At 44.3% G+C, this 19286-nt stretch overlaps 1 protein-coding gene across 3 annotated transcripts; it reads left to right on the top strand.

The window, feature by feature from the left end:
• The first annotated feature begins 252 nt into the window (after positions 1-252).
• HMGCS1 (3-hydroxy-3-methylglutaryl-CoA synthase 1) lies at positions 253-18696 on the top strand. 3 transcript variants are annotated; one of them, XM_080682115.1, is made up of 12 exons: positions 261-380; positions 1071-1296; positions 6205-6263; positions 8491-8948; positions 9676-9801; positions 10306-10470; positions 11987-12152; positions 12951-13121; positions 14003-14109; positions 15561-15686; positions 15904-16067; positions 16962-18696. In XM_080682115.1, exons 2-12 carry the CDS (start codon positions 1207-1209, stop codon positions 17049-17051), a joined length of 1722 nt encoding a protein of 573 aa, XP_080538241.1. In that variant the 5' UTR covers positions 261-380; positions 1071-1206; the 3' UTR covers positions 17052-18696. The 3 variants fall into 3 exon arrangements, with proteins under 3 accessions (XP_080538243.1, XP_080538241.1, XP_080538242.1); XM_080682117.1 differs by lacking the exon at positions 1071-1296 and having other exon boundaries at positions 253-380; XM_080682116.1 differs by lacking the exons at positions 261-380; positions 1071-1296 and adding an exon at positions 5185-5293.
• Positions 18697-19286: the final 590 nt, after the last annotated feature.

The raw sequence follows: 19286 nt of genomic DNA on the forward strand, positions 1-19286 counted from the left end.
CTCTCGCCGTCTGGCGCCGCGCTCTCATTGGCAGGCCGGTTCTCGGGCCACTCGACGTCACTCTCTCACCCCACTTCCTCTGCCCTCCGACTCGGACACCGCCCCTCCTCCCGCCCTTCCAGCCACGAGGGAAAAACCCTAGCGAGCGCCCGCCTCTACCTTCCTTCTGATTGGTAGAAGCCGGGCTGGGGGGCGGGCACTGCCGGGCTAGTCTGCCGGCTGCGATTGGCTGCTTGAGCCACTGCCCCGCCTCCCACCGCCTCCCGGCGCTGCCGGAGTCGGGTGGGTGGGCGGCTATAAAGCTGGTGGCTAGGGGAGTCGCCGCGCCCTGCGCTTTCGTGGCTCGCTCCCTTTGCCGTATTGCCGCCGGTCACCTTTGGGTGAGTCCCCCGCGCGGAGGACCGGCGCTGGACGGCGGAGGGGCCGTGGGCGGGGTGAGGGCCGGCGGAGGCGGTGCCCTTGACTAGGCCCGAAGAAGTCCGGCTCGGTCCAGCTCGGGACAGAGGGGGAACTGACCAGGAGGCTGGGCCGCCGAGAGTCAAAGGCGCCCTGCCGGGCATCTGGGCCCCCCCCGCGGCGGGCGTGGGGAGGGGGCCGGGGGCACTGGGGTGGGCTGGCGAGTTGCGGAGGGGAGAGGGCGAAAGGGCGTTGAAGGTTATGGGTTCTAGGGACACAGTCGGCCAGGAGGTGGAGGTGCCAGGGCAGGGGCCGTGACCACCGAGAGGGCTTGGCGCCGGGCGTGGGCATCCGCAGGGGACGCGACAGGAGCTGGGTTGCCAGGGCGCTCCTGCCGCCTTAAGCGAAGGTGGACGCCCAGGGATAGGGAAGATGACCCTTGGGTTGTAGGTTGGCCGGGGGTGTGTCCTTCTGCCACCTCAGGGGGAGTTGATGGGAGGAAGGAAAGTGGGCAACATTACTACCCGAGCGCAGGGCCAGGAAAGCATCGCAGCCGTGACTAACCTGGCTGAGGACTTGTGCTCTTGACTGCTTGTCAGTGTGCTTGCTTCAGACATCAGATTCCTGCCTCCCACCTTCCGCCCCCATAATTTTTATGCCCATTTTAAAAATAGGGGTTCCTGTACCTCCTCTCTGTGATAGCTTCAGGACCAGCCTGACCTCCTAGGATGATGTGATGGGCAGGCACCCACAGGGCCTTCACACACAAGAGGTTTGGGGTTAAATCAAGGATATTTCAAAACCAAGTATATGGAGCCTTTGAAAACGAATGTCCTGCCTTGGCCAGCGGTAGAGAGAGGATTGCTCAGAGCCACGCTGGAGGAGGGATTTGGACCACAGGTAAAGAGAGGCCCCCCTGCTTGTCCTGCTTGCCTGTGGCCTTCGTCTTAGGGCTTCTCCGGCCTCTTCGGGGCTCACGTCTGCTGCAGGCCTCCCTCCTGATGCTCTGGCCAACCTGCTGCAGCAGGGTGAGGTCTGCTGCCGCTGCGTAACAGGGGCTCTGTTTCAGGGATGAGTCATGAAAAGGGATAGCAAGATAAATGACAAAATCAAGATGAATGGAGGTGCTCACACAGCTAACCGCCTTTTCCTTCTGAGATGGAGCATGGACCTGTATTGCACAGATTGTTAGAAGGCATATGGAAAGTCCTTAACCCGTACCTGTGCCAAGAGGGTCTTTGCAGCTTGAGACACCTAAGCAGTTTGTGTTCATTCTCTGATCAAAACTTTATTTTTAAAATTTCAGTTATTTTCATATGGACAAGAAGAGCAGGAATAGCGTGTTTTATGGGGGGTGGAGTAAGACATTTTTGTTGTGTTTATCCTTTGTAGGTTTCGCCTAAGTTTGTCCTATTTTCAGTTCTAGTTTAGCTCAGTTCCATGCTACTACCTTAGTCAGTAACTCCAGTTCTCAGGGCGTTTCCCTTTGGGGAGAGTTAAATGGATATGATGTTTGAGGCCATAGAAGGCCATATCATCTGGTAGGCTAATTCTGGGGCTTGCTTTTGATCTTGTTTACTTAAATATTCCTCCAGAATGCTTTTACATCTTGTTTCTCTTAACTGGGATGGATTTTGAGAATTTTTGGTCAATATTTTACATAGCCTTTCTCACAGGAAATGCAGAACCCTGATGATGTAACGTGTTTCCTTGGTACCCTAGAATTATTTAAAATCATAATCCAGTGGAACTGAATGTGAGGGGAGGCAGTTGGTTGTGGAGGGAGGAGCTTGATGGGGTATTTGTCAGAATCACTATTTAGTTTCCTTTAGAAAGGGATATCAAGGCTTATAATTTTAGGTTGGGTTACTAAAGAAACAAATATAGAAGGGTGTGATATTTTTATGTTTCTCAAGAAGGTGATATAGATTGAAAAGGTTGAGAAATGTGTCACTCAATCTAATGGGAGGAGGGCAGGACTCGGTTGTTAATCACCTGTTCATCCTAGTGCTTGGCATGTGCGATGCTCACTAGCTGTCTGTCCGCTGAGTATGGTTAGAGCAGTAGAGGAGAAGCTAATCTTTCAAGCTCACAGTCATCTTTGCAGGGTTTGTGCTTGGGGATGTGTGCATGATTGTAAGACTAACAAATGTTCTCTTCTGATTCTATTTCGATTCCTTACATTTTTTTGGGTTAGAACAGCCGTGGGCAAACTACGGCTCGCGGGCCGGATCTGGCTGTTCTATCCGGTTCTCTTGCTCTCCCCTCCGCTCCTTTACTTTGAATTTATATTAGTTCACACAAACACTCCATCCATGCTTTTGTTCCGGCCCTCCGGTCCAGTTTAAGAACCCATTGTGGCCCTCGAGTCAAAAAGTTTGCCCACCCCTGGGTTAGAATCTGGGAACAGTGGGAATCTACCATTTGCTTTGAACAACAACAGTAGAAAGCTAATTTTCTGAACACTCTTTGGTGCTGCAGCTTGCCTTAAAAGGGATAGCAAAAAGAACTTACTAGTGAGGGCTACTACAAGTACTTGAATCTATAAAATTTGTCCTGTAATTGTTGTAACTCCAAATTCAGCCCCTTAAAAAATGGCAGTTGAATGCCCTTTACTCCAAGGCAGGGGTCCTCAAACTTTTTAAACAGGGGGCCAGTTCACTGTCCCTCAGACTGTTGGAGGGCCGGACTATAGTTTAAAAAAAAACAACTATGAACAAATTCCTATGCGCACTGCGGGGCCTGGGACGAGTCGGCTGCTAAGCAGGACAGGCAGCGGCACTCGGCGGGCCGCATGTGGCCCGTGGGCCGCAGTTTGAGGACCCCTGCTCCAAGGTCTCAAAGGGATTTCAAAAGAATAAAAATACAGTCGTGTCCCCAAGAGGAGTCTAGGAACCCAGGGTGGATAGGAGGACCTCTCATAGTTTTCTTTTGAGAGTAGAATATGGAGACTTTGGTGTGAAAGACGTGCCTGCTGCAGGAGTGCAGGGCCCTGATGAGAAAACTCTAGGAAACTTTCCTAGAAGAGGTATCTAACAAGAAGGTATTGAAATATGAGAATACGCTCTGATAAGCAGACCAGTAACTGAGGCGGGGGGTCGGCAGGGGTATCCATGTTTTGTACTTAGACAACCAGCCAGAGTGTACGCGTAGGCAAGGCTTTCTTCACAGCAGTCTCGCTTGCTTGCTCCTGGGTGGAAAGGCAGCTTACTCTCAATTGCCCGGATTCCTCTCCTGTAACAGTGAACAGGTCACCATGTGACTGCTTATAGTTTATCTTGTACCCAAATGTGTCCTGCTGAATTTCTCTGACCAACTGTTGGAGTCAAGGGTACAGGAAGCCAGGAGGGATTCAGAACGCTGACTAAACCCCAGAAAAAGGCATGGTTGGTTGCAGGAACCTGCTGGCTGGAACTAGGCAGCCTCATCATTTTAATTTTTGCCAAACTCCTTGCCTCTCAGGAGTTTCCAAACACCCTTTGTGGTAACCTGCCCAGCCCCTTGTGATTCATTAACCACGCGCGTCCTCACCCATGCTGCTCAGCTCGGGCACTTGCTCTGAAAACACCTTCCAGGAGAAATCTGTTGGAGACTTGGGCAGGGCTGTTGTAGGCAGAATAGAGAACCTGGCTAGCCATGACAGAAGAGGATGGAGAGCCTAATCTAGCCGTGGGCAAACTACGGCCCGGCCCGTTCAGCTGTTCTATCAGGCCCGCGGAGCCGAAAGAGCGGAGGGTTCTCTTGCTCTCCCCTCCGCTCCTTTACTTTGAATTTATATTAGTTCACACAAGCACTCCATCCATGCTTTTGTTCCGGCCCTCCGGTCCAGTTTAAGAACCCATTGTGGCCCTCGAGTCAAAAAGTTTGCCCACCCCTGGATCCCTTTCCGATGGACTCTTCCCCCAAGTGGCATTTGCTGCCTCCATTTGTTCACCAGGCCTCCTCCTCCTGGGAGCCCAAGTAGCCGCAGCCCTCTGTGACACCCCATTCTGTTTCTTTGCTCTCGTGCCTGCTCTCCCGCTCCCATTCCCCTCCTCTTTCCCCTTTCCCCTCTCCCAACATTCATGCCCAGCTTATTTATTCATTTATTGTTATCTTTTGAATTTTTATAAGTTTATTTGAGCCAAACTGATGACGTATACTGGGGAGCAAGATCTCCTATGCTCTCCTTCTTCCCCAGTTTGAATAATTAAAATTGAAAGAAGGAATCTCAGCAGTTAGGGGAAATTTCCTTGGCATAAATAGTGTCGAATACATATACATACATGGCTTCAAGAAGAAATATTACTGCTATTTAAGTAGTCTCAACATACAGAGGGAACCATGCTTCCCCCCGCCCAGTGAGAACTGGTCTGCATGGTCTGCTTAATTTGCAGACTACAAAAGCATAAAATGAGATAATAAAAAACAAGTTATTTTTTCAAAGTGTGTATTTAATACTTTAATCAAATAGTTTTTTGGAATGTAGTAGTCTTTTCTGTTCCTGTAAAAATTGGGATTTTTAAACTTTTTTTAAAATTGGTTTTTAGAGGGAGGAAGAGAGAGAGAAACATTGATCAGCTGCCTCCCAGATATGCCCTGACCTCGGCTTGAACCTGCCACCCTTTGGTGCACGGAGGTGACACTCCAACCAACTGAGCCACACTGGCCAGGGCAGGATTGATTTATTTTGGGAGGTGAGGTTAAACGTAATGAAGTAAAAGGTACGAAGTCTGTGAAGAGCTCTTAAATGATCTAATGATGTGAAGAAAGTAAAGCTTTACTAAATAGCATCTCATTGTAGTCTCTGGGCCAATGCCAAATTGGCCAGTACTTCGCAAAGGAAACTGTGTTAAACAGGAACTGTTGTCTCCAGTAACAACCCTACAGCACAGGTGGACTAAAGGAAATGCTGCAGGTCATCATCCCATTTTATTTCCACTCTATTTATTGATTTATTTAAAATAATCATTGTTGAAAGTACTAGAAATGTCGCCCTTCTTCCCCCATTGACCCCCTCTGACCCGCCCCTGCCCCCCACCCTCACCCCAGGTCTTCACCACCCTATTATCTGTATCCTTAGTTTTTGCATATTTGCATACAAGGTCTTTGGTTGATTACCTCCCCACTCCCCCCCCCCCCCCCCCACTTCCCTCCGAGATTCTGCACTATCTCCACTCAATTTAAATGTTGATAAATTTTGGTGTTCCTTTGTCTTGATGTGTCAAATGCTTGTCTTTTCAATACAAGCACTAAGGGGAAATCACTCTAAAAGGTTGGGGCAGGTGAATGGCTGAATGCCGAGGAGTTGAAAACTAGAAGCATGAGAGAGTAAATGAAGATAATTACATCTTGCTAGAAAGATAGGTATTTTGTTTGAAAAACCCTGAGAACTAGAATAGTCAATGTATTGGTCCTTTATGTTACATATTTTACCTTCTCAACAATCCCACACAGTGAGCCAGGAGGGCGGTATTAATTAGCTCCATTTTACAGATGAGGAAATTTAAACTCAAAGAGGCACAAATTATTGTTAAAGCCACAGCTTCTAATCATTGATTGGCTACCTCCTACATGCCCCTCCTCCCCCCCCCCCCCCCCCCGCCCCCACACACACACACTAGGACTGAACCTGCCTCTCTAAGAGCTAATACAATAAAGGGGAAAGGTTTATCTATAAGTGTTAGGTAACATTTGTTCTAAGCAAGGTCAAATTCTGTACTACATTATGTAATTGGATAAGGAAATGTTTAACTCACTTTGGAGTTGTTATTTGAATTCATATGGTAATTTATGACTTTAAACGAAGTTCTTATTTGAAATTCCTAGTGCCTGAAGGAGGAAACAGTGACAGACCTGGAGACTGAAGTTCTTTGTCCCTCACACAGGTATGGCACCTTGTCATGCTGCTAGCTAAGTGAGTGTCCTCTTGACAGGAAGGGGGAATTTAATTTTTATCCCAGGACAAATAACCATTCGTATGTGCCACACAGCCTCAAACCCTGTACAGGGTTACACCCTAGCTTGAAATATTAGTTAATGCTAATTTTGTGTTTAATGGACTAATGGTAAAAATCTAGAACTAATTAGTTATGCTAATTTTGTATTTAATAGACTAATGGTTAAAATCTAGAACAAATATTAAAAATTAGTGTTCACTCGTAAGAGAAAAGTCTAGATAATAAACTATAACCATGCATATTGCTTAATCAGAAAAAATCACAGGTAAGCATGTATGCCAACAGTGCTTTTTAGATTACAGCCTCAAATGATACCCAGCTGGGCTGTGGATGGGTGTTGATGATTATTTGAGATTGGACAATGGTTGTAAATTTGTTTGAGCCAATAATCTAATTATTTGTAACTATTGTTTTCTTACTCTGTGGAGCTCCTCACTTATGATTCTGCTTTTTTGCTTCATAATTATGATTTCCTACAATTATTACTGATTTCAGATTAGAAGGCGAGTAGAATTTTATTTATTCTACATTCAGCTTCCACCATATGTCAAGTGATTAACAAGACACAGTTCCTGCTCTCCAGAAGCTCCTTGTCTAGCAAAGGGCTGACCCTAAATAATAGAGAAGAAACTTGGAAACGTTTTCACTAGCATCTTGACAAAGGCAGATGTGCCTTTTGGAAAGATTAGCCTAGGGCAGGGAGAGAGGGCAGGCAGAGGGCTCATGTAGGAGGCTGCATCATACTCCCCGGCATTGGTGACTGATGCTGAAGTCCCTCCTGGCCCAGCCATTCAGAAGATGGGTCGGGGCTGTCCTCACATCAGCATTCTTGGCTAATTTCCCTGCCTTACCCTTTCTCCTCCTTTTTCAGTTCTTCATTTTAAAGATGCTCATAGAATCATAATAGTCCCTTTGTGTCCTCCTAGAAATAAGACCTGAAGCCTTTTGTTCACCAGGAGGGTTGAGCCTTCGCTTTAGAACAGACTTGAGTCTTGTTGGTACTTTCTTGTTGGAAGATAGCTTTAAAGTTTTCCAGAGCTGTGGTAAAAGTGTACCTTTCCTTCCTCTTTGAAGATATTTAGTCCAGCCAGTGTTGCTCAGTGGTTGAGTGTCAATGTATGAACCAGGAGGTCATGGTTCGGTTCCTAGTCAGGGCACATGTTGGGGTTGCAGGCTTGATCCCCAATCGGGGGATATGCAGGAGGCAGCCGATCAGTGATTCTCATTGATGTTTCTGTCTCTCCTTTCCTCTCCCTTTCTCTTTAAAATCACTAAAATATATATTTTTTTAAAAGAGCCTGGCTGTGCCCTAACCAGTTTGGCTCAGTGGCTAGAGCGTTGGCCTGGGGACTGAGGGGTCCCGGGTTCGATTCCGGTCAAGGGCATGTACCTTGGTTGCGGGCACATCCCCAGTGGGGGGTGTGCAGGAGGCAGCTGATCGATGTCTCTCTCTCATCGATGTTTCTAACTCTCTATCCCTCTCCCTTCCTCTCTGTGAAAAATCAATAAAATATATATTTAAAAAAAAATAAAAATAAAAATAAAAGAGCCTGGCTGGCATGGCTCAATGGTTGAGCATCGACCTATGAGCCAGGAAGTCACATTTCTGGTGTGACTTCAGAGCACATGCCCAGGTTGCGGGCTCAATCCCTGATCTGGGTGCATGTGGGAAGCAGCCAATGGTACACTCTTACATTGATGTTTCTCTCTCTCCCTCTCTTTTCCTCTCTCTCTCAAGTTAATAAAAACACTTTATTGTTAATCCTCACCCAAGGATATTTTTCCATTGATTTTTAGAGAGAGTGGAAAGGGGAAAGAGAGAGAGAGAGAGAGAGAGAGAGAGAGAGACATTGCATAGTTCTTTACAACATGGAAGAATCTTATTTGAGTTTCCTTTACTTCCAGTAATCATACTTTAAATCTAAAGATGTCTAGTTTTGAGTAAAGTGCAAGCTTTTATGAAAGATGATAATTTCGAATAGTACTTCATTCTTACTATAATTGCTATATTTAAAATTAACTGCCCTAAGTAAAGTATGCTGAACTTGAAAGCAAACTAATATTTTAGGTGATAGTTGAACTCTTAATGTCGATTTCTCAAATTTGAACTTAACAGTTTAGAACCTGAAACGATGTTCTTCTGTTCTTCCTAAAGCTCTCGCACCATGCCTGGGTCACTTCCTTTGAATGCAGAAGCCTCCTGGCCAAAAGATGTGGGAATTGTTGCCCTTGAGATCTATTTTCCTTCTCAATATGTTGATCAAGCCGAGTTGGAAAAATACGATGGTGTAGATGCTGGAAAGTATACTATTGGCTTGGGCCAGGCCAGGATGGGCTTCTGCACGGATAGAGAAGATATCAACTCTCTTTGCATGACTGTGGTTCAGAACCTCATGGAGAGAAATAGCCTTTCTTATGATTGCATTGGGCGGCTGGAAGTCGGAACAGAGACAATCATCGACAAATCCAAGTCAGTGAAGACCAATTTGATGCAGCTCTTTGAGGAGTCTGGGAACACAGATGTAGAAGGAATAGATACCACGAACGCCTGCTACGGAGGCACGGCCGCTGTCTTCAATGCTGTGAACTGGATCGAGTCCAGCTCCTGGGATGGTGCGTTATGTCTCTATTCCAAAGAAACAATCTCTGAGGATGAATAAGCCCAGATTACCTTTTATTTATTTATTTAAATATATTTTTATTGATTTTAGAGCGGAAAGGGAAAGAGAGAGAGAGAGTGAGAGAGAGATCAGTGATGAGAGAGAAGCATTGATCGGCTGCCTCCTGCACGCCCCATACTGGGGATCGAGCCCGCAATCCAGGCATGTGCCCTTGACTGGAATCGAACCCAGGGCCCAGATGACCTTTTAATTAATGTCATATGTAAACGTTACCATTTATGCTTGTTGGAATATGTTCAGGAAGGTAGCTAAGACTTTCAGCATACCTGCATTATGAATCTGTTATCTTTATCATGTAAGATATTACCTTATCAAAACTTAGACCATTTTTTTTTTAATCCTCACCCAAGGATATGTACTTTTTGTTGATTTTAGAGAAGAAACATCGATGTGAAAGAGAAACATCAATTGGTTGCTTCCTGTAAATACCCTGACTGAGGATCGAACCTCAACCTAGGTATGTGTCCTGACTGGGAATTGAACCAGACACCTTTTGGTGTACGGGACAATGCTCCAACCAACTGAGCCACCCGGCCAGGGCCCATTTTCTTTCTTTACCAAAGATGGGGAAAGCATATTCTGGGGGAAATGGAACACTCCAGTTTACATGTGTATTATTTACAGTATGGATCACCTTTTGCACTGACGATGTTTTTCAGGACGGTATGCCCTGGTGGTTGCGGGAGATATTGCTGTGTATGCCACAGGAAATGCTCGACCTACAGGTGGCGTCGGAGCCATTGCTCTGCTCATTGGGCCAAATGCTCCTTTAATTTTTGAACGAGGTGAGTGGGAATGTTTTTTGTTTTTTTAAATTAGAACAGTACACTGAGAAATTTGAAAATAGAAGCTACTACTTACTGAGTGGTCATTCACAGCAGACACTACTTGCTAAGTGCTTTATATGTGCTATCATATTTAGTCTTCATAGCAGTTGTATGAGGTGAGCAATGTCACGCCCATTTTGCAGAGAAGTAAAATGGGTTTAAGTAATAACTTAAAGGAAGCACTTGCCCGTAGTCACACAGTAAGTGGCACGTTTCATTTCAGTTTAGTAAAATAATCGTAGTCTCCCAGTTAGATTTATGAAGCTTGCATGAAAATGTATATGCAAGGAGTCTTAGGTCTATTGTGGATACAGTTGTTTCAGTTACTGTTGGCTTCACCTTGGAATGCTTACACTGCAAGAGGCGAGAGTTGACTAGTTCAGGAGGGCCCGATAATGCTTGCTAGCATGCCGACATCAAGATGCAGAAATCCATGGACATCTTCCTTTTTGGTTCTAATAGGACTTCGTGGGACACACATGCAACATGCCTATGACTTTTACAAGCCTGATATGCTTTCCGAATATCCCATCGTGGATGGGAGACTCTCCATCCAGTGCTACCTCAGTGCATTAGACCGCTGCTACTCTGTCTACCGCAAAAAGATCCGTGCCCAGTGGCAAAAAGGTGGGTTTTCGCCGCTCTCCTCAGCTTGGTCTGTGTAGGACGACCGTCTGGGTGTCTTCAGTGAGAAACTGCTCGTGGGCGTCCTTCATCAGAGTCCATTAACCATGGCTTCCTCACTCACCAAGTGGCATTTCCTTTAGTTTTGGGGAGTGTGTAATTTAGGAAAAGAGGTAAGCTTTGGAAATGAGTATATCTCTGCAAAAGTACTTAGGCCGACTTATCCCCAGTAAGAAAACTAAAAGTAGGGTAAAAGAAAGTAGCTTGAATTTTGTTCATCTTTTGTGAAAGGTACTTCCACAGGTTTTAGTTTGTGGCTGTGTCCAGAGAAAACTCTAAGAAGGTCAATTTCTCCCCCCATTTGTACTTGACCTGTGGATTCATATTTGCTTTTTTAATGTCATCATTATCTCCATCTTTAACCCTGAAAAAGTTCTTTTTTTTCTCCCCAGTGGTATATTTTTTAATAGTTTTCAGAATCTAGGCTGAATAGCTTTTTTAAAGCTGCATAACTTTTTAGAATAAAAGTAATGATGATGTAAGCTCAGGTACATGCTCTGAGACACTTGGTAAACCACAGGCAGTCTGTGTCTTTGATGACCACTCAAAAGGGTGGTAGACTTCGCGGAGTAACTTGATTACAGACGTGGAGGTAGATGGTCACATCGTGGCACATTGTCTACCAAACAACATTCTGACAGTCTGCACTTCAGTAGGGCACAGCACAGTTTCAGGTATTAATTCAAGCACTGCTTTCTGACCAGTACAAACTGCCTAAAAACGGGATGTATTTTGACTAGGGGAGAAAATAGATGTAGCTGCTTATTTCTTCTGCTGGATACAGCATATTTTTCCAGGATGAGACAGGCTCAGCCGAAGGAGGTCTGAGGTACGGAAAAGGGCGGTATTGAATCAGTGCTATTAAAACGCACGGTATCATCAGATAAAATACACTTTTCCCATAGTCCAGCTTTGCTTTAGGAGGTTGTGAGAGAGGGTTAGAAATATATTCAGGCACCTGGTGGCTCTGGACAAGCAGCATTGCTGCAGTCTGTAAAATGGGCACTACTGAGCAGCCTGTATTTAAAGGTACAGCGATTCTGTGACTGTTAGGACACTTAGTAAGAAATACACTTTACATCCTTTGTGTGTGCTAAACCCAAAGAAAAGTGTCATGACATTGCTTATCCATGCTGCAAATTATGCAGCTTATTTTCTACTTTAATTTTTTTAAACTGTAATTTTTAAAGATAAAAAACTCCTAGCCCTGACCCACTATTTTGATTACACAATCCACTAATGGGTTTTGACTGTTACCTCTGAAAACCAGTAATATGGTAGTGTATATGCTATCTCTGCTTGTCTTTTTGATAAGCATTTTAAACCACACAGGTATTTCATTGTACAGTATTTTTTTGGTTGTGATTTAAAGATATAAAAACATCCTAGCCCTGTTCAAAAATAAAACTTCAAAAGTCAATTATATGAATTTCATAATGTCTTTGGATTTCTTTTTCAGAGGGAAATGATAGAGATTTTACCTTGAATGATTTCAGCTTCATGATCTTCCACTCACCCTACTGTAAACTGGTTCAGAAATCTCTGGCTCGGATGATGCTGAATGACTTCCTGAATGACCAGAACAGAGATAAAAATAGTATCTATGGTGGCCTGGAAGCCTTTGGGTAAGGGGAATGTTAGGATTTTTTCCTCCTATATGGCAGCATTTCTTATACCTATCTATTAAACTATTATTTGTACAGTCCTGAAATTTTTAGAGTCCAAAGGATTTTAGAAGTAATCTGGTTTAACCTATTTGTGTCATCAATGAAGAAACCGAGTCCCAGAGAAGTGGTGGCTTACTTACAGGAATTGTTGAGTCATGTCTACTCAGATTTTCTGATTTCCCCCTTTTGGCGCCCTCCCGTCATCAGCATGATAATGTGGCCCACCAGCGCCTGTATTTACAGAGGCCTCTTCACTTTCCTCCTGCCTCTCCCCAGCCCTGGGCCCCAGATTCATCTGCTCACTCTCACTGTCAAAGTTGGCCTCTCTTCCACAGCTTCCCCACTGTTCAGGCTCACTGCCAACCTCCTTCCACTTTTCCTAACCTATCCCTTCTCCATCCGACGAAATTCTACTTACCTTTTAAGACTTGGCTCCTGTAATACAATGATTCTCCTAACTCAACAGACATTATTATTGACTCAAAATAGTATACTCTTTTTGGTGACAGCAACACTTTAGTGGGTGTATTAACCCATTAGAAGCAAGTTGTCTTAACTTAGTTATTAAAAACTTTGAGAAAAAGGATTATCTGTCTACAACTGTTATGTCTTCCGTATCAATTAGCATGCTTTTAACAAATGGAATCATAAAGAACAGAATCATATACACTTGGAAATTAGAATAGTAATTGGGTACACTAATACATTAAACATGGAGTCTTTGAACACTAAAGCTGTCTTTTACAAATCTTTCAGGGATGTTAAATTAGAAGATACCTACTTTGATAGAGATGTGGAAAAGGCATTTATGAAGGCTAGTTCTGACCTCTTTAATCAGAAAACGAAGGCATCTTTGCTCGTATCCAATCAGAATGGAAACATGTACACGTCCTCGGTGTATGGCTCCCTCGCCTCTGTTCTGGCCCAGTAAGTATCGCTTTCAGCTACTAACTCCCCTCATTCGGGAAATGTTAGGATTCTAAGACCAGCTTCGGTGCCAGGTCACAGAAACTGTACTTCCAGGCTCTCTAGCCTATTGTCCATTGACTTAAAGAATATAGCCCTAACCGGTTTGGCTCAGTGGATAGAGCATCAGCCTGCGGACTGAAGGGTCCCAGGTTCAATTCCAGTCAAGGGCATGTACCTTGGTTGCGGGCGTATCCCCAGTGTGGGGTGTGCAGGAGGCAGCTGATTAATGTTTCTCTCTCATTGATGTTTCTAACTCTCCCTCTCCCTTCTTCTCTGTAAAAAATCAATAAAATATATTTTTTAAATAAAAAAAAAGAATATATGGGGTGAGGCTACTGTTATTCCATAGTATTTCATGTCAAACTGGCTTTTTAAAAAAACACACATATTTTTATTGATTTTAAAGAGAACATGATGAGAGAGAATCATGGATCAGCTGCCTCCTGCAAGCCCCCCACTGGGGATCAGGCCCACAACCGGGGCATATGCCCTGATTGGGAATCAAACCATGACCTCCTGGTTCATAGGTCAACACTCAACCACTGAGCCACACTGGCTGGGCACACTGGCTTTTCTGGCTGCTGTTCTCATGGCTTTATTATTCCTGACCTGCAGTTGAACCAGAAATGCCCGGTTGACAAGGTGACTTACTTTATGGTAAAATAACTTTCATAAGCCCCCTCCCCAAGAGATGAACAGCTTGGTTCCGTTGGCTTGCTGTCAAGTCAAGCTTCAGGTTAGGTCCCTCAGGCTATAGGACGAGTCCCTAGTCCAGCTCAGAGCTTCCTGCACACTGTTGTTTCACTTCAGTTAAGCTTCCTGGCTCCTCCCCTGCACAGGTACTCGCCTCAGCAGCTGGCGGGGAAGAGGATTGGCGTGTTCTCCTATGGCTCTGGCTTGGCTGCCACCCTCTACTCCCTTAAAGTTACCCAAGATGCCACGCCAGGTAAATACCAAGTCTTTCAGCAAGAATGTGTGGGAGCCTGTTCTGGCAGGTTGTTCAGCAGCTTCTCAAGCACGCTCAGTCTTTCCCACAGGGCGTTGCTGCATCTCAATGTCAGTACTTCTTCCCACACAGCTGGGTTTTACTCTCATCTAAGAATCTGCCTTACCTGGGTGAAGGGCAGCTCTGTCTGCCTGAGGATATCTTCTCTCCATCCTTCCAAATCAGGGGAAAATACTAGTCTAAACATACTTTATGGTGGAGTGTTTTGGTTTTTCCTTTTTTGGCAAGTAACTTTACCTTTCATCTCGTGTTCTCAACATGTAGTCAGGGGAAAGGAAGCATATCTACTTAAGGCAGGCAGCATTTTGAGTGTTTAATGATTGAGTCTGATCACATGAGTAAATAACAAATCATTTCTTACTGTTCACTAATATTTAAGTTTTCTAGTTTTCCTAACTTTATGGTCTTGGCTATATTTAAGGAAATTTCTGTGCTTTCTCTGTGGTAGAAGGAGCAAAAACAGAAAGAGGGATGGTAGATCTGGCACTGCTTTAAAAACTGCCTCTATACAAATTATTTATAGTCTCAACCTCACCTGTTTAAAAATGTGTGCACTGGCTGACACTGAACAGGTGTCTAGTCAGGTTATAGAGGCTGTGTCAGATAGATACCATCTTATCTTTGAATATATATATACTAGAGGCCCGGTGCACGAATTCATGCACCAGTGGGGACCCTCGGCCTGGCCTGTGGGATCAGGCCGAAACCAGCTGTCTGACATCCCCTGAGGGGTTCCGGATTGTGAGAGGGTGCAGGCCAGGTCTAGGGATCCCACTGGTGCACAATCAGGGCCGTGGAGGGACTCGGGATGTTGGCCAGCCAGGGAGGGACCGCAGGAGGGCTCCAGAGCTTGTCTGCCTGTCTCACTCAGTCCCGATCGGCCGGACCCCAGCAGCAAGCTAACATACCGGTCAGAGCGTCTGCCCCCTGGTGGTCAGTGCACATCATAGTGAGTGGTTGAGCAGCCTTAGCATATCATTAGCATATCACGATTTGATTGGTTGAACGGCTTACCAGACAACCAGACACTTAGCATATTAGGCTTTTATTATGTAGGATGGTTTTTTAGAATTGATTTTTAGAGAGAGAAAGAGCAACATTGATGTGAGAAACTGCTCGGTTGCCTTCTGTACGCACCCCAACCGCAACCTGGGTCTGTGCCCTGACCAGGAATCAAACCCGTGACCCTTTGTTGCACAGGATGATGCTCCAACCAACTGAGCCACACCGGCTGGGGCAGTAGATACCATCTTATCTTTTAACTGAACGAGAGCCAGTAGTTACAACAGAAGTGAAAGTGGTTTTTTTTTTTAACATTTGGCAACATTTTGTTTAGGCTTTCTGGCATGCTATTTTTAGTCTTTTAATGTTGGAATTCTTTACTATTTTAGGTTCTGCTCTTGATAAAATAACGGCAAGTCTATGTGACCTTAAATCGAGGCTTGACTCAAGAACGTGTGTAGCACCAGCTGCTTTTGCAGAAAGCATGAAGCTCAGAGAGGACACTCATCACCTGGGTAAAAGTTCTGTGGTTAATATACACACATATACACCCCAAAGCCTGTAACAACATGAAACATACCACATAAAGATAAGGTTATCCACAGATCTAGGCTGTATTCAGTACAAACCTGATGTTGGTAAAAATTGTAGGAAAATAGGCAAATCTTCAGTTTATTACCAGGTTAGTTGTGTGTCATAACTAATTGTTCACATTCTCCACCTTTCCTTCAGGCAACTACATTCCCCAGAGTTCCATAGATTCCCTCTTTGAAGGAACATGGTACCTGGTTCGAGTGGATGAAAAGCACAGGAGAACTTATGCCCGGAGACCCTCTCCAAATGCCGACACTTTGGATGAAGGAGTAGGACTTGTGCATTCAAGCACAGCCGCTGAGGTACAGGGAGCGCATGGTGTTTGGTGGGGGGACATTTCTATCCCCAGATTGCTGAGCGGGGGGGCCTACCTGAGGCTTAGCAGCTTAGGGACTATCAGAAAGCAGAGAGATTCAGAGCGGGCTTGGGGCTTGGGTTCCAGCTGTGCCCTTTCCCAGTTTTATGAAGTCCTTACACTTAAATGGTTAGCATTGTCAAGTTTTAATAATACCAGAATTGAAGGGAAGACTGGTCTAGAGAGAGGCTCCTTTGTGACACATCTTGGGAGAGAACATAGGGGTAGGGTATTGCGGCCCTCACCTCTCTTCTCTCGGGCTGTTGACAAAGCCGTCTCCAAAGTTGCCAAGAGGTGGCAGTAATAGCTGTGCTTTGAATTCCTACTATGCTCGGTACTTTATTTTCATTTTCTCATTTAATCCTTATCGAAATGGCCTTTTGGTTAGTGATATCTATGCCCATTTTAGAGATGAGGTTGCAAGAAGTTAAATGGCTTGACCAGGATCACAGCCAGACTTCAAACTGATGACCTTATAACCTTGAAGTTACTTATTATATCTCCTCAGCATGAATTTGGTGAACACAGTCTTGCTTCTTGCTATTATACAAATTAGGTAGCAGGTCAACCTTCCGGCTGACCATTTGGGTTGTGAATGCGATATGTAGCAAGTACAGGCCTGGCTGGTGGGTCTCTGGCCTCCCCCTCTCTTGCTGTGTTGATATTTGTATAAGTTCACCGTAAAGTAAAGAATGACGTTTAATTCCCGCTGTGAACAGTTATATAGATTATATTTAGCGTAAACCTCCAAAGTTGCGCTCTGCTTTTCCATTGGAACTTGCATTGGCACCATGACTCAAAGCAACTGTGACCTGAGGCGGCTTCTCCCATTGATTTTTAGCACATTCCAAGTCCTGCGAAGAAAGTGCCACGGCTCCCGGGGACGGCAGCAGAGCCCGAAGCAGCTGTCATCAGCAATGGGGAGCATTAAGAACTGCCGTGCCGCGCGGGGGAGACCCACGTGGGCCGGGCGGGGTGGGGTATGTATGGGAACGGTGGGGAATGGGATGTCTGGGACAATATTAAAGGATTACATGTTGCTTAAAATTTTGTGACTGACATGGAGCCTGGAAAACTATCGTGTTCTTGGGAAAGTCTCTGCTCAGTTTGCTAATTCGCTTCCTATTGAGTCTAGCCAATGCTTACTGTACTCCATGATGTTAAGGGCTCTGCAAAACTTCATACCTCTCCGGCCATTCGTATGCATGAAGCTTCGTTTTTAAATGTGGTTTGATGAGTCGTTTGTTTCTGGCAGAAAGGAGCAGAGGTACTGGTCTTCGATTTTAATTTTTTTGAATGTGTAAGAATTTTATACTTTGAACAAACAAGATTACTGAAAGTACCTGTGGTTTTTGATAAAAAGTTTCTAGTTTAAGGAATGTGCTCTTACATGTGATATACACAAACCCTGTTTGAAAATGGTAAGAAAAACATGTTGTGTTTCTAAACTTTGTACATTCTGGAGAGAAGAGTTAGGATGGTAACTGGTTCTTGGAAACTGGACTGTGGCTTTAAGTCCAGGCAGCAGTGGCGAGTGATTGCAGAGGCCCTGAGCGGAGAGACTGGCCCTGAGCAGGCCTGGGAGGGGCGGCCTGGTGTGTTTCTGCTCTGAGTGTGGCTCTATCTGCCCTGAATCCGTTCATGCTGGACGAGGCAGAAGAACACTGAGATGTTACTGGACCTTGTGTATGAGGAAGCTTGTTGCTGCAGTCCTTTGTACCTTATTTTGGAGAATAAATGAAACATTTTTCTGGCTGCCTTTTAAAAATGTTTGAAAGGAAGGATAGGGGCAAGGCGCTAGTTACTCTGATGCGTCAGTGTTAAAAATGCAACTGAAAGACTCAACCTAACTTCACGGTGTAAGTATTCTTTTTCTTTTTTAAAAAAAAATCTGTTTAATGAAAATAAAAAGGTAAAACCCAAGTTTTTACATAGTTTGATCAGCCAAAATGAGTATTCCACTTAGATCTGGAAGTAGGATCTATAAAGCATTTTCTCAAACTCCCACCTTAAGAAAACCATCACAAGGTCTGAATAAGACTGGCTAGACAGTTCTGTAGATATTTTTGGTGCTGAACTATGACATGAGCCTTATAGATTGTAAAATAGAGCTAGTTGGAACTAATGTACAGAATTCAATTTTTAAAACTTTATTTGCTGTTAAATTCTGTGAAGTCTCAGTTACCTAAAATAAACGTACACAAATATGAAATGTAATGTTTCAAATTGCAAGGTAATATGTAATGTAGTGTTTGTAAAATACTCTTGTCTAATATTAACTAGTGGTACTTTGATTTGTACAGTCATACTTTGTTAAAATGACTTCATTTTAACATCCAGATTAATAATGGAAGTTTAGACTTAAAGTTCGATGGCAAAGTGGTGCATGCAATACTTTCACAAGTATTGGGAGTTTGGTATGTTTTGAAAAGAGTAACTTTTGGTGTCAGAAAAAGGGTTGTCTCAGGTCCATTGCCAGCAATGGGCAGGCCCAGTAATACTGGCACAGAATTAACTGTACACCTTATTGACAGTGAGGTGAATAACTTTGAATAAAGTTTTCGAGAAATATGGCAGATATTTGTGTCGTCTTTTTCTCTTCTAACATTTAGGCAAGAAATCATTTGATAATCTTATCTTTAAATATGGGCACTCATGTTATTTAATTTATTCATTCACCAATTCATTCATCATTAAACAAACATTCCAAAATGTGATATAAACAAGGCACTTAAGTCAGAAATAAAATTTACAGGATATATGGTCTTGCCTTCAAGAAACTGTCCATCTAGTGTGGAGGGATTTATACTGATAATTTATTATTACACTTTAGACAAAGATAGGAAGTCCCAAATTGTGTGATAAGCATGTATGAAGTTTGCTATAAATTTTATTTTAATAGGTTTTTATTGATTTCGGAGAGAGGAAGCGAGAGAGAGAGAAACATCAATGATGAGAGAATCTTCGATGGGCTGCCTCCTGCGCGCCCCCTATTGGGGATCGAGCCTGCAAACCGGGCACAAGCTCTGATCGAAATCAAACCTTGACCTCCTGGTTCATGGGTCGATGCCCAACCACTCACCCACACTGATGGCTTGCTATCAATTTTTATAGAGAGAGTTACTTTGTGTTCCTTGAAACAACTTAAGATGAAGAGTTGGCAATT

This window comes from Plecotus auritus (genome assembly GCF_963455305.1).
Source record: "Plecotus auritus genome assembly, chromosome: 7".
In the NCBI taxonomy this organism is placed as follows: domain Eukaryota; kingdom Metazoa; phylum Chordata; class Mammalia; order Chiroptera; family Vespertilionidae; genus Plecotus; species Plecotus auritus.